General features: G+C 42.2%; 1 protein-coding gene across 1 annotated transcript; it reads left to right on the top strand.

Annotated features, from left to right (window-relative positions):
• Window positions 1–282: 282 nt before the first annotated feature.
• Window positions 283–16,219, top strand: LOC123490284 (zinc finger protein 239-like; the record flags this gene model as incomplete). The annotated part of the gene is made up of 2 exons (XM_045220346.1): window positions 283–292; window positions 14,660–16,219. Coding segments are annotated over 2 exons (816 nt in total), but the record flags the coding sequence as incomplete, so codon positions are not given.
• Window positions 16,220–16,306: the final 87 nt, after the last annotated feature.

Genomic DNA, 16,306 nt, shown 5'->3' with positions numbered 1-16,306 from the left:
GATGTTACAATACAAAAACAAGTAGAGGGTGAGGCTGTTACCGTGAAAGAAGAGGAAGGGAAAGACGTTACAGTGAAAGAAGAGGAAGACGCGTTCAGAGTGAAAGAGGAGGAGGATGTTACAGTGAAAGAAGAGGAAGACGCGTTCAGAGTGAAAGAGGAGGAGGATGTTACAGTGAAAGAAGAGGAGGAAGAGATAGAGGAGGATGCAGGTTTTGGAGTGAAGAAGGAGGGAGAGATTACTGTCACGTTGAAAGATGAAGAGGAGGAGATGGGAGATCTGATTAACACCAGTAAGTACCGCCTTAAATGTGTTTTTCACTTTGGATATTTGGAGTTCGCTCGTCAATTCAATGGAGAGAGATGCTATGCTACTAGCATCATGTTATGAATTTGCAAAGCCATCTCCTATAGTGTTTTTTCTCAAAGTTGTTGGTATGTGACGTGTCCTACTTATCAGTACACTCAGAACAACTTACGCATCACGAAACTTCTATTCGATCAAGTAAACATCACGTAGCACGTAAGCCATTCATTTTGTTGACCAACTTGGACCAGCTCACAGACCTCCATACAAAAACTCCACCTGCTGGAAAGAGAGATATTCCCGTGAGTTGGTTCTCTCTCTTCCTCTAGGGCTACACTAGCTTGTGCTAGCTAGCTAGTAATCTCGTTCCCAGACACTTCCACGCAGTGTGGGACAAGGTTAGCCAGCTAGCTACATTCCCTCGGCGTAAAGCAGTGCTCGGCAGGCCGGGGCTAAGGACACAGTGAAACACGGACTTGCCGTGCAGGCTGTTGTGCTGCTTACAACTAGGTGGAAAACATTTGGCCACGTTAACTAGCTAACTAGCTTGTTCCACCATTGGGGTGCCAGAGCAGAATAGTTTTGACTGGGCTGAGCGGGTACTATGCTTCCGCAGAGGTATGGGGGCCAGCAGGCCAGAGGTGGATGAACGCAATGCCCTCGTTTGGGTGTAGGGACTGATCAGAGCCCGAAGGTACAGAGGTGCCGTTCCCCTCACAGCTCCGTAGGCAAGCACCATGGTCTTCAACTGGAAGCCAGTGGAGTGTGCGGAGGATCGGGGTGACGTGAGAGAACTTGGGAAGGTTGAACACCAGACGGGCTGCGGCATTCTGGATGAGTTGTAGGGGCTTAATGGCACAGGCAGGGAGCCCAGCCAACAGCGAGTTGCAGTAATCCAGACGGGAGATGACAAGTGCCTGGATTAGGACCTGTGCCGCTTCCTGTGTAAGGCAGGGTCGTACTCTCCGAATGTTGTAGAGCATGAACCTACAGGATCGGGTCACCGCCTTGATGTTAGCGGAGAACGACAGGGTGTTGTCCAGGGTGTTGTCCAGTTCTCGCCATGGATGAGAAGCCCCTGATTGATCGTGCCCACCGGTCACTGCGCCCAAGGCCACAGGACAGTGAGAGGCCCCCGTGACATCATGCAGCACTTTTTCCATGAGAAGATGTCGATTCTCTGAGCCCGCAATACCACTCTGAGCTTTCAAGGACAGAGCTTCTCTATCTACCAGGACTACTCCCCCCACTGTGTCCAGGCAGCGCTCAGCTTTCGGGCAGGCCAAACGACAGCTACGCGACCATCCAGGTGTGAAGTACGGACTGCGATTCCCGGCCCACCTGTGGCTTTCTCATGATGCAAAAGACTACACTTTTGACTCTCCACAGGGGAGGCTATGGCTCACATCAAGAAGTCTTGAACTCATAGATCAGAAACAGTGGCTTGTTAATAGTAACAGTAAGAAGCTGTAGCAGAACTATGTTTAGTTCTAAGCGTTCAGTCCCTTTTATTGAATGTTATTAGGGTTTACGTAATTCCTTTGTTTATGTGTTTATTTACCATGTTTGGTTATTTGTTTACAGCATCCGTTGTCTCGACTCAGTAAACAGTAAATGTGCCGAAGCTACACGTTTTGATTTTATTGAAACGTTTTGGGGTTGGCGGGGTGTTCATCACTTCAATGTTGTAGCTTTTTAATGTAATTTTTACCCAGTAAACTTTCAACGTTGCACAGACGTAGTTTTGTGGTCTTGGCGGTACGTTGTCACATCGTCCAACTAGATTTATAGTTTTGTCGTTTTACTACGAGTTGCTTACTTTAAAATGAGAGGTTTTGGGCTAAGAGCCTTGATACATGGTATTTATTTTCTCTCCCTGTTATAAGACTTGGGATACCATTTTATACATCTATAAGTGGTGCTTTTCTAATTTCGTTTGGTCTTGGGATTCACTTTGAATTCTTTCTCTTTTTTTTTTGCTGCCTGATTCACGAACACAGAACGCTACTTTAAAAAGAACTGGGTTTGGGTTTAAGACCAAACTCTCTGACTGACTGGGAGAGAAAACGTGTTCTATTTAGGCTTGTACCTCGTTTGGGGAGGTATTGTCTGGGGGGTGGAGGAAGGAGGTTGAATTGTTTAGTTCTAATGTTGTCATTCTGTCATTCTATTCAGCTTCTTTTTCCAAGTATCTTTATATTATATTACATCATATTATTATATTATACATTATAACATTATATAGTAACATTATTACTCTGAGAATTTTTCCTGGGGATTATTAGCAAATAAAATCTAAAAACCTGTTTTTGCTTTGGCATTATGGGGTATTGTGTGTAGATTGACGAGGAACATTTTTATATCATCAATTTTAGAATAAGGCTGTAACGTAACAGAAATGTGGAAGATAATGTAATCCCTTACCCCCCCCAAAAAAAAAAAAAATAAATAATAATAATAATTGTAAAGTGGTTAACCCACTGGCTATAAGGTGAATGCACCAATTTGTAAATCGCTCTGGATAAGAGCGTCTGCTAAATGACGTAAATGTAACGTAAATGAGAACATCCTTCAGCAGCCCGGAAACAAAATCTGTTTGCGCGAGGCATTTCCGCTGACTCTGGGACCGATACCAGTCTCAGGTTATTGGGGCAAGAAAATCCCTCTAAGCTCACACAGCTCTCCTGCACCTTTTTCAGATCCGCAGCCAGGCGTTTCACGTCAGCCTCCAGAGAGGTAGTCAGGTCTCCCAGCCAGGCGTTTCACGTCAGCCTCCAGAGAGGTAGTCAGGTCTCCCAGCCAGGCGTTTCACGCCAGCCTCCAGAGAGGTAGTCAGCTCTCCGAGCCAGGCGTTTCACACCAGCCTCCAGAGAGGTAGTCAGCTCTCCCAGCCAGGCGTTTCACGTCAGCCTCCAGAGAGGTAGTCAGCTCTCTCAGCCAGGCGTTTCACGTCAGCCTCCAGAGAGGTAGTCAGCTCTCCCAGCCAGCCGTTTCACGTCAGTCTCCAGAGAGGTAGTCAGGTCTCCCAGCCAGGTGTTTCACGTCAGCCTCCAGAGAGGTAGTCAGGTCTCCTGTACCTTTTTCAGGTAGTCAGGTCGGAGTCAGGTGTAAAGGGCTGTAATCATCATGGTGTGGAACTCTGTTGTTGTTTTGAGTGATGCAATAACAGGCATTCTCGTTTCGCAGATTAGTTGAATCTGCTTTGAAAAGTACCAGAAACCTCTTGCCCACAGTGGTCTAAAGTAGTGCACTGTATAGGAAATATGATGCTTGTATTCAACTACATACATTTTCATCTTAACTTTCTCAGAGCGTAGAAGAAGAAGCGTAGAAGAAGCTTGATGGCCTCAAATTTTCATTTTAGCGCCCCCAGACAAAACCACACCTCTGGGCAAAGTGCGAGTCTCTGGGCTTTCAGGCTCAGGAGAGGACAGTGATGAAACTGGGTCTTGTAGGCCGGGTTTTCCCTCAGTCCTGTTTTTGGCTTTATGTTTCGTGACATTTTGAAAGCAAAGTAGTCTTGCGTACTCCAGAAAGGGATCACCAAAATCATATTTGAAAAGAAATACGGTTTTACTGCTAAATTCACATTAACTTTAAGAATACTGCGGGAGCAAACGGAAAACACACTGCGACCGAAATGTTTGATGATTGTCTAGGTTGCCTTGGTGACCACTGTTCTTCACACTGGCTATTACTTTCATGAACTCCACCCCCAAACAAGACCAAATCTGAACCAATCATAGACGTCTGTTTCACAAGTTTGGACACACAGTAACTGGATACTCTGTTTGTCTTTGGCAGGAGAGAGACCAGACTCTCCCTCTGACAGCGGGAAGAGTCCTTCAGGGGACCCAGACCAGGGTCCTTCAGGGCAATCAGACCAATCAGAGGCTCCCAAACCAGCAGGACAACATCACTGCTCCCACTGTGGAAGGAATTTTACTAAGTTAGGGAGCCTGAAGAAACATGAGAGGACACACACAGGGAAAAATACTTTCCAATGTTCCGAGTGTGGGAAAGGTTTTCTTTGGTTATATCACCTTAAAAGGCATGAGAGGACACACACAGGAGAGAAACCTTTCCAGTGTTCAGAGTGTGGAAAGAGTTTTAACGAATTAGGGTACCTGTTAATACACAAGAGAATACACTCGGGAGAGAAGCCTTACCACTGCTCCAAATGTGGAATTACTTTTACCTGGTTAGGGAGCCTGAAAACGCATGAGAGAATACACACTGGAGAAAATCCTTTCCAATGTTCCCACTGTGGAAAGAGTTTTAGCCAGTTAGGGAACCTAAATAGGCACAAGAGGACACACACAGGAGAGAAGCCTTACCAATGCTCTCAGTGTGGAAAGAGTTTTAGGGGTTTAGTGAGCCTGAAACAGCATAAGAGAATACACACAGGAGAGAAGCCTTACCACTGTCCCCAGTGTGGAAAGAGTTTTAGATGGTTAGGCACCTTGAAAATGCACGAGAGGACACATACAGGAGAAAAGCCTTACCAATGCACCATGTGTGGAAAGAGGTTTACCCAGTTAAAGTCCATGAAATTACACGGGAGGATACATACAGGAGAGAAGCCTTACCACTGCTCCCACTGTGGAATGACTTTTACCTGGTTAATAAACATGAAAACTCATGAGAGAATACACACAGGAGAGAAGCCTTATCAATGTTCCGAGTGTGGAAAGACTTTCAGGGGTTTAGTAAACCTGAAACAGCATGAGAGGACACACCCACAAGAAAAGCCCTACCAATGCTCCCTGTGTGGAAAGAGTTTTACCAAGTTAGGGGGCCTGACTAGGCATGAGAGGACACACACAGGAGGGGATAAGACCTACCACTGCTCCCTGTGTGGAAAGACATTTAACCGGTTAAGACATCTGAATAAGCATGAAAGAATACATACACAGGAGGAGAAGACATACCACTGCTCTCACTGTGGAAAGACATTTTCCCAGTCAGAGGACCTGAAATCACATGAGAGAATAGAGAGGCTGTGTTCTGACTTATGTTTTTGACTGAGAATTTGTGTTGTTGTTGATGCCACATAAAATCATGTTGTTTAATGAAATCATTTAAAAAATCGGTTTACTTAAAAATAAAAATAAATGTATCATGTATAAATGAGATGTAAAAAATTTGGTGTATGACAGGTGTATGAAATCGAGCAATCTTCATAGAAAAACATTGGCAGTAGAATGGCCTTACTGAAGAGCTCAGTGACTTTCAATGTGGCACCGTCATAGGATGCCACCTTTCCAACAAGTCAAATTTCTGCCCTGCTGGTGCTGCCCCGGTCAACTGTAAGTGCTGTTATTGTGAAGTGGAAACGTCTAGAAGCAACAACGGCTTAGCCGCAAAATGGTAGACCACACAAGCTCACAGAACGGGACCGCCGAATGCTGAAGGACATGAAAATCGTCTGTCCTCGGTTGCAACACTCACTACCGAGTTCCAAACTGCCTCTGGAAGCAACATCAGCACAAGAACTGTTTGTCGGGAGTTTCATGAAATGGGTTTCCTTGGCCGAGCAGCCGCACACAAGCCTAAGATCACCATGAGCAATGCCAAGTATCGGCTGGAGTGGTGTAAATCTCGCTGCCATTGGACAGTGGAAACGTGTTCTCTGGAGTGAAAATGGGTCTGACGTACCTTTACGTTTTCACTGTACTGTTTACACCTGCTGTGTCCTGTGCACATGACAAACTTTGATTTGGTTTTTATTTGAGACAAAGCTATGAATGCAAGGACTGACCATCCATGAGATCAAAATGATAATTTAAACCCATTACAGTCTAAGCCCTGTCTAAGGATAGGAGAGGGGTGGTCTACTTAGCTATATGGAATGGTTTTAGGAAGGTTATACCAAGGATCATTTTGGGGGGGGTCTACTTAGCTATATGGAATGGTTTTAGGAAGGTTATACCAAGGATCATTTTGGGGGGTCTACTGAGCTATATGGAATGGTTTTAGGAAGGTTATACCAAGGATCATTTTGCTATTTGATTTTGAATTGTAAGACCCCTTGAAGTATCAACAAAAAAATAATCAAAAGTTATTTCATGTCGAAAGATTATTTGCCGATACTGCTATTAGCCCATACAAACACATTGAATAACATATTCACTACATGGAACAACAGATAGTCCCCCCCAAAAAAATCTAAAGGACTATTGTTCTTAAATGTCTGTCCTATATCTGAGAGATATAAAAACACATTTTTTGTCACTAAGCAGTTTCCATATCAAGTTCATTCGGAAAGTATTCCGACCCCTTGACTTTTTCCACATTTTGTTTCGTTACAGCCTTATTCTAAAATGGATTAAATTACACACAGTACCCCATAATGACAAAGCAAAAACAGGTTTTTAGAATTATTTTCACATTTATTAAAAATAAAAACAGAAATACCTTTATTTACCTTAGTATTCAGACCCTTTATGAGACTCGAAATTGAGCTCAGGTGCATCCTGTTTCCATTGACCATCCTTGAGATGTTTCTACAACTTGATTGGAGTCCACCTGTGGTAAATTCAATTGATTGGACATGATTTGGAAAGGCACACACCTGTCTATATAAGGTCCCACAGTTGACAGTGCATGTCAGAGCAAAAACCAAGCCATGAGGATGAAGGAATTGTCCATAGAGCTCTGAGACAGGATTGTGTAGAGACACAGATCTGGGGAAGGGTACCAAAACATTTCTACAGCATTGATGTCCCCAACAACACAGTGGCCTCCATCATTCTTAAATGAATACGTTTGGAACCACCAAGACTCTTCCTAGAGCTGGCCGCCCGGCCAAACTGAGCAATCGGGGAGAAGGGCCTTGGTCAGGAGGTGACCAAGAACCCGATGGTGACTCTGACAGAGCTCCAGAGTTCCTCTGTGGTGTTGGGAGAACCTTCCAGAAAGACAACCATCTCTGCAGCACTCCACCAATCAGGCCTTTATGGTAGAGTGGCCAGACGGAAGCCACTCCTCAGTAAAAGGCACATGACAGCCCGCTTGGAGTTTGCCAAAAGGCACCTAAAGGACTCTCAGACCATGAGAAACAAGATTCTCTGGTCTGATGAAACCAAGACTCTTTGACCTGAATGCCAAGCGTCACGTTTGGAGGAAACCTGGCACCATCCTTACGGTGAAGCATGGTGGTGGCAGCATCATGCTGTGGGGATGTTTTTTAGCGTCAGGGACTGGGAAACTAGTCAGGATCGAGGGAAAGATGAACGGAGCAAAGTACAGAGAGGTCCTTGATGAAAACCTGCTCCAGAGTGCTCAGGACCTCAGACTGGGGCGAAGGTTCACCTTCCAACAGGACAACGACCCTAAGCACACATCCAAAACAACACAGGAGTGGCTTCAGGACAAGTCTCTGACTGTCCTTTAGTGACCCAGCCAGAGCCCGGACTTGAACCCGATCGAACATCTCTGGAGAGACCTGAAAATAGCTGTGCAGCGACGCTCCCCATCCAACCTGACAGAGCTTGAGAGGATCTGCAGAGAAGAATAGGAGAAACTCCCCAAATACAGGTGTGCCAAGCTTGTAGCATCATACCCAAGAAGACTCGATGCTGTAATCGCTGCCAAAGGTGCTTCAACAAAGTACTGAGTAAAGGGTCTGAATACGTATGTAAATGTGATATTTCCGTAAAAAACAACAACAGCTTTTGCTTTGTCATTATTGGGTATTGTGTGTAGATTGATGAGGAATAATCTTTTAAAATCAATTTTAGAATAAGGCTGTAACGTAACAAAATGTGGAAAAAGTCAAGGGGTCTGAATACTTTCCGAAGGCACTGTATTAGAGGGAAATCGTTGCTGTTTGGAGAGGAGAGGCCAACCAGCTTGTCTAAGGAGGAAACCGTTCCTGTTTGGGGAGGAGAGGCCAACCAGCTTGTCTAAGGAGGAAACCATTCCTGTTTGGGGAGGAGAGGCCAACCAGCTTGTCTAAGGAGGAAACCATTCCTGTTTGGGGTGGAGAGGCCAACCAGCTAAGGAGGAAACCATTCCTGTTTGGGGAGGAGAGGCCAACCAGCTTGTCTAAGGAGGAAACCATTCCTGTTTGGGGAGGAGAGGCCAACCAGCTTGTCTGAGGAGGAAACCATTCCTGTTTGGGGAGGAGAGGCCAACCAGCTTGTCTAAGGAGGAAACCATTCCTGTTTGGGGAGGAGAGGCCAACCAGCTTGTCTGAGGAGGAAACCATTCCTGTTTGGGGAGGAGAGGCCAACCAGCTTGTCTAAGGAGGAAACCATTCCTGTTTGGGGAGGAGAGGCCAACCAGCTTGTCTGAGGAGGAAACCATTCCTGTTTGGAGAGGAGAGGCCAACCAGCTTGTCTAAGGAGGAAACCATTCCTGTTTGGGGAGGAGAGGCCAACCAGCTTGTCTAAGGAGGAAACCGTTCCTGTTTGGGGAGGAGAGGCCAACTAGCTTGTCTGAGGAGGAAACCATTCCTGTTTGGGGAGGAGAGGCCAACCAGCTTGTCTAAGGAGGAAACCATTCATTTCCCAATAGCAGCATCCCTCAGTTTGTAGTCCATCACTTTTAGATGCCGCATCAATAGTCTTTGAGGAGAAACAGTTTAAATTGATTTGAGCTGCAAATAATAAATGCCCTTTTTATGGAACCTTTACTTTAACAGGGAAAATATATTGAGATCTCTTTTCCACATGAATATACAACATCAATATAAACATTATACCCAAACATATACTCATTAAAATACAAAAACACAGTCATGGGAAAATATATTGAGACCTAGATCTCTTTTCCACATGAATATACAACATCAATATACACATAATACCCAAACATATACTCATTAAAATACAAAAACACAGTCATGGGAAAATATATTGAGACCTAGGTCTCTTTTACACATGTATATACAACATCAATATACACATTATACCCAAACATATACTCATTAAAATACAAAAACACAGTCATGGGAAAATATATTGAGATCTCTTTTCCACATGTATATACAACATCAATATACACATTATACCCAAACATATACTCATTAAAATACAAAAACACAGTCATGGGAAAATATATTGAGACCTAGATCTCTTTTCCACATGAATATACAACATCAATATACACATTATACCCAAACATATACTCATTAAAATACAAAAACACAGTCATGGGAAAATATATTGAGACCTAGGTCTCTTTTACACATGTATATACAACATCAATATACACATTACAGTGGGGAAAAAAAGTATTTAGTCAGCCACTATTTTTGCAAGTTCTCCCACTTAAAAAGATGAGAGAGGCCTGTAATTTTCATCATAGGTACACGTCAACTATGAAAGACAAATTGAGAAAAAAATTCCAGAAAATCACATTGTAGGATTTTTATGAATTTATTTGCAAATTATGGTGGAAAATAAGTATTTGGTCACCTACAAACAAGCAAGATTTCTGGCTCTCACAGACCTGTAACTTCTTCTTTAAGAGGCTCCTCTGTCCTCCACTCGTTACCTGTATTAATGGCATCTGTTTGAACTTGTTTTCAGTATAAAAGACACCTGTCCACAACCTCAAACAGTCACACTCCAAACTCCACTATGGCCAAGACCAAAGAGCTGACAAAGGACACCAGAAACAAAATTGTAGACCTGCACCAGGCTGGGGAAGACTGAATCTGCAATAGGTAAGCAGCTTGGTTTGAAGAAATCAACTGTGGGAGCAATTATTAGGAAATGGAAGAAATACAAGACCACTGATAATCTCCCTCGATCTGGGGCTCCACGCAAGATCTCACCCCGTAGGGTCAAAATGATCACAAGAACGGTGAGCAAAAATCCCAGAACCACACGGGGGGACCTAGTGAATGACCTGCAGAGAGCTGGGACCAAAGTAACAAAGCCTACCATCAGTAACACACTACGCCGCCAGGGACTCAAATCCTGCAGTGCAAGACGTGTCCGCCTGCTTAAGCCAGTACATGTCCAGGCCTGTCTGAAGTTTGCTAGAGTGCATTTGGATGATCCAGAAGAGGATTGGGAGAATGTCATATGGTCAGATGAAACCAAAATAGAACTTTTTGGTAAAAACTCAACTCGTCGTGTTTGGAGGACAAAGAATGCTGAGTTGCATCCAAAGAACACCATACCTACTGTGAAGTATGGGGTGGAAACATCATGCTTTGGGGCTGTTTTTCTACAAAGGGACCAGGACGACTGATCCGTGTAAAGGAACGAATGAATGGGGCCATGTATCGTGAGATTTTGAGTGAAAACCTCCTTCCATCAGCAAGGGCATTGAAGATGAAACGTGGCTGGGTCTTTCAGCATGACAATGATCCCAAACACACCGCCCGGGCAATGAATGAGTGGCTTCGTAAGAAGCATTTCAAGGTCCTGGAGTGGCCTAGCCAGTCTCCTGATCTCAACCCCATAGAAAATCTTTGGAGGGGAGTTGAAAGTCTGTGTTGCCCAGCGACAGCCCCAAAACATCACTGCTCTAGAGGAGATCTGCATGGAGGAATGGGCCAAAATACCAGCAACAGTGTGTGAAAACCTTGTGAAGACTTACAGAAAACGTTTGACCTGTGTCATTGCCAACAAAGGGTATATAACAAAGTATTGAGAAACTTTTGTTATTGACCAAATACTTATTTTCCACCATAATTTGCAAATAAATTCATTAAAAATCCTACAATGTGATTTTCTGGATTTTTTTTTCTCATTTTGTCTGTCATAGTTGACGTGTACCTTGATGAAAATTACAGGCCTCTCTCATCTTTTTAAGTGGGAGAACTTGCACAATTGGTGGCTGACTAAATACTTTTTTTCCCCACTGTATACCCAAACATATACTCATTAAAATACAAAAACACAGTCATGAGAAAATATATTGAGACCTAGATCTCTTTTCCACATGTATATACAACATCAATATAAACATTATACCCAAACATATACTCATTAAAATACAAAAACACAGTCATGGGAAAATATATTGAGACCTAGATCTCTTTTCCACATGTATATACAACATCAATATACACATTATACCAAAACATATACTCATTAAGGGGCGGCAGGTAGCTTAGTGGGTAAGAGCTTTGTGCCAGTAACCGAAAGGTCGCTGGTTCTAATTCCAGAGCCGACTAGGTGAAAAATCTGTCGATGTGCCCTTGAGCAAGGCACTTAAACCTAATTGCTCCTGTAAGTCGCTCTGGATAAGAGCATCTGCTAAATGACTAAAATGTAAATGTAAATTAAAATACAAAAACACAGTCATGGGAAAATATATTGAGACCTAGGTCTCTTTTACACATGTACATACAACATCAATATACACATAATACCCAAACATATACTCATTAAAATACAAAAACACAGTCATGAGAAAATATAGTGAGACCTAGATGCAGGAACCAACCATGGTTATAATGACTTGTTTGTGTAGCTGTATAAAGGGACTGAAAAGGGAACGTCCCTTTTCAGAGTTTCATCGGGCTTGTATTGAGTTTGTGAACCTCTCCGTGATAATAAAGATTGCTTCATTTACTTTGAATTTGAGTCCTTAGTGGTGAATTTAAACTAAAAGCAGATTTACCCAGCTCGGTGGAGCCCCTGGGAACCTCAAGAGTTAACCAATCCTGTGAACGGGTTAAACAACTCAGGTGTCTATACTTCAACAGCAAAGTTAGATAAGACAGAAGGTTATGGAGTAGGGCCTTGTAAACAAAAAGGGGGTAATGTAGAAATCTACGGGTCTTTAGCGAAGTCCAGCCAACCTTTTGATACAGGATGCAGTGATGAGTATCAAAACTGTCGCCTGTAACAAAACGAAGGGCACTGTGGTAGATGGCATCCAAAGGGTTAGGAGTAGTAGCAGCTGCACTTCGATAAATAATATCACCATAATCAAGAACAGATAAAAAGGTTGACTGAATAATCTGCTTCCTACTGCTTAGAGAAAGGCACAATTTGTTTCTGTAGAAAAAGCCAACTTTAAATCTTAGCTTCTTAACCAGCTTATCTAAACTCAGCAAAAAAAGAAACGTCCCTTTTTCAGGACCCTGTCTTTCAAAGATAATTCGTAAAAATCAAAATAACTTCACAGATCTTCATTGTAAAGGGTTTAAACACTGTTTCCCATGCTTGTTCAATGAACCATAAACAATTAATGAACATGCACCTGTGGAACGGTCGTTAAGACACTAACAGCTTACAGACGGTAGGCAATTAAGGTCACAGTTATGAAAACGTAGGACACTAAAGATGCCTTACTACTGACTCTGAAAAACACCAAAAGAAAGATGCCCAGGGTACCTGTTCATCTGCGTGAACGTGCCTTAGGCATGCTGCAAGGAGGCATGAGGACTGCAGATGTGGCCAGGGCAATAAATTGCAATGTCCGTACTGTGAGACGCCGAAGACAGCGCTACAGGGAGACAGGACGGACAGCTGATCGTCCTCACAGTGGCAGACCACGTGTAACAACAGCTGCACAGGATCGGTACATCCGAACATCACACCTGCGGGACAGGTACAGGATGGCAACAACAACTGCCCGAGTTACACCAGGAACGCACAATCCCTCCATCAGTTGTGGCTTAGACCCATACAGTATGTTGTTAGACCCATACAGTATGTTGTTAGACCCATACAGTATGTTGTATCTTAGACCCATACAGTATGTTGTATCTTAGACCCATACAGTATGTTGTATCTTAGACCCATACAGTATGTTGTATCTTAGACCCATACAGTATGTTGTAGCTTAGACCCATACAGTATGTTGTATCTTAGACCCATACAGTATGTTGTATCTTAGACCCATACAGTATGTTGTTTAGACCCATACAGTATGTTGTATCTTAGACCCATACAGTATGTTGTATCTTAGACCCATACAGTATGTTGTTAGACCCATACAGTATGTTGTAGCTTAGACCCATACAGTATGTTGTGCTTAGACCCATACAGTATGTTGTATCTTAGACCCATACAGTATGTTGTATCTTAGACCCATACAGTATGTTGTATCTTAGACCCATACAGTATGTTGTATCTTAGACCCATACAGTATGTTGTATCTTAGACCCATACAGTATGTTGTAAGACCCATACAGTATGTTGTATCTTAGACCCATACAGTATGTTGTATCTTAGACCCATACAGTATGTTGTAAGACCCATACAGTATGTTGTATCTTAGACCCATACAGTATGTTGTATCTTAGACCCATACAGTATGTTGTAAGACCCATACAGTATGTTGTTAGACCCATACAGTATGTTGTATCTTAGACCCATACAGTATGTTGTATCTTAGACCCATACAGTATGTTGTATCTTAGACCCATACAGTATGTTGTATCTTAGACCCATACAGTATGTTGTATCTTAGACCCATACAGTATGTTGTATCTTAGACCCATACAGTATGTTGTTAGACCCATACAGTATGTTGTATCTTAGACCCATACAGTATGTTGTATCTTAGACCCATACAGTATGTTGTTAGACCCATACAGTATGTTGTATCTTAGACCCATACAGTATGTTGTATCTTAGACCCATACAGTAAGTTAAGTCTTAGATCCTATTTTACAGGGTGGTGTCGTGGCTGAAACATTTACTAAAAGTTGAAATGTAAATGTTATTCACCTTTCAAATGGAACCACAAAGATCGTTGGAGGTCCACAGAGAATGTTGACTTGAAAATATGTGTTGTTTCAAATCCAGGACGGGCAGCTCCAGTCCTCTGGGATGGAGTGGTGTCACACTTTTCCCCCGTCCCTAGCAAACACAGCTGATTAAACTAAATGCATTCTAAACTGAACATCATGATTAGTTGATTATTGGGGTCAGGTTTATTAGCTGGGATTGGGGCAAAAGTGACATCAATCAGGCCTTTATTAAAACACTTTTTTTTCAAGAAATAATCAAATAGTTTGACCACCCTGTTTGGAAGCTTTTAAATGATCTCAAACTCAACCGTTAATATTTTCTAGTGATGAAGACGATGGATGATTCATTGCATGGTGGGGTTTGCAAAAAGAGTCAACTTCGAGCACCTTTATCTCATGAATGTTTTGGCTTTCAGTTACAAAAAGTCACTTTCTTACCACTTCTTCCAAAGGCAAACATGTAAGGAAAGCTTTTTTTTAAATCAAAAGGGATGCTGTCAAAAATGTATTGAATTCAAATGGATTTACCCAGTGTACAAAGCACTACAGCCACTCTGTGATGACAAGCTCTGCTCTTTTATTTAGGGATCTAGTCTAGGTTAAACATCATAGGAAGACAGTTTTATCATGTGGAGGTTTCATTCAAGTCTCTGTTTAACTGGATACTCTGTTTGTCTTTGGCAGGAGAGAGACCAGACTCTCACTCTGACAGCGGGAAGAGCCCTTCAGCGGAACCAGACCCAGAGACGCCCAAACCAGCGAGACAACACCACTGCTTCCAATGTGAAAAGAGATTTTCCCGATCAGGGGACCTCAAAGCTCATGAGAGGACGCACACAGGAGAAAAGCCTTTCCAATGTTCCCAGTGTGGAAAGAGTTTTACCATGTTAAATAACCTGAAAAGGCATGAGAGAATACACACAGGAGAAAAGCCATTCCAATGTTCCCATTGTGGAAAGAGTTTTACTCAGTTAGGGAGCCTGAAGGAGCATGAGTGGACACACACAGGAGAAAAGCCTTTCCAATGTTCCCAGTGTGGAAAGAGTTTTATCGTGTTAACTAACCTGAAAAGGCATGAGCGAATACACACAGGAGAAAAGCCATTCCAATGTTCCCATTGTGGAAACGGTTTTACTCAGAGAGGGCATCTAAAAGAGCATGAGAGAATACACACAGGAGAAAAGCCTTTCCACTGCTCCCAGTGTAAAAAGAGATTTTCCCGAGTAGGGGACCTAAAAGCTCATGTGAGGACACACACAGGAGAAAAGCCTTTCCAATGTTCCCAGTGTAGAAAGAGTTTTACCGTGTTAGCTAACCTGAAAAGGCATGAGAGAATACACACAGGAGAAAAGCCTTACCACTGCTCCCAGTGTGGAAAGAGTTTTACCTGGTTAAGGAGCCTGAAGGAGCATAAGAGAACACACACGAAAAAAGCCCTACCACTGCTCTCTCTCTGTGTGGAAGGACATTTTCCCAGTCAAAGAACCTGAAATCACATGAGAGAATAGAGAGGTTGTGTTCTGACTTATGTTTTTAATTGACAATTTGTGTTTTTGTTTATGCCACATGAAATCATTTTGTTTATATGAATTCTTACTCAGAAATAGGCATATTTTTGTTTTTTCACCTCGAGGCCTGATCATATCTAAAGTCAGATTAAATACTATAAAATGTGTATTTTGTTTTGGTTATGAACTTTAATGCATTGGTTACAGGTATAAACCCTCAGTTGTTCATTATATTATTTGGATATTGCTAAATGTAAATTATTATATAGATGAATGGAACTTTGCATTTCTTGATTCTAACCTTGAAACCTATAGACTTTGATTTGATATATAAGATTAGGCTTTTGCTAAATTAATTTGATTGAAATTGATTGGATATATGATTTGGATATTGCAAAATGAATTTGATTACATGATTTGGATATTGCAAAATGTAAATGATGAACTAGATTCATAGCATGTGCATTTCTTGATTCTAACATTGAAACCTTTTGAATTTACTTGTTTCATTTAGTTAATTTGTGTACTAGTCCTCAAGCTAAAGGAATATGAAAATGTGATGACGTTGTTCTGATAACATTGATAAGTTGTTGACATGAAAAACATTCACTACCTCATGACTGTTCCCATCAGTATTATTCCACCATGTCAGAGAGAACTGGTGCTGATTGTAAAAAGGATTTTATTAATGCAGCGTAATTTTATCTGAATAGAAATAAAATCACATGAGAGAATAGTGAGGCTGTGTTCTGACTTATGTTTTTGACTGAGAATTAGTGTTTTTGTTCATGCCACATGAAATCATATTGTTTACGATTATACC

This window comes from Coregonus clupeaformis, unplaced genomic scaffold (assembly GCF_020615455.1).
Source record: "Coregonus clupeaformis isolate EN_2021a unplaced genomic scaffold, ASM2061545v1 scaf3612, whole genome shotgun sequence".
NCBI lineage: Eukaryota > Metazoa > Chordata > Actinopteri > Salmoniformes > Salmonidae > Coregonus > Coregonus clupeaformis.
The sequence above is the reverse complement of the archived record's forward strand: the minus strand, read 5'-3'. Positions and strand labels throughout refer to the sequence as shown.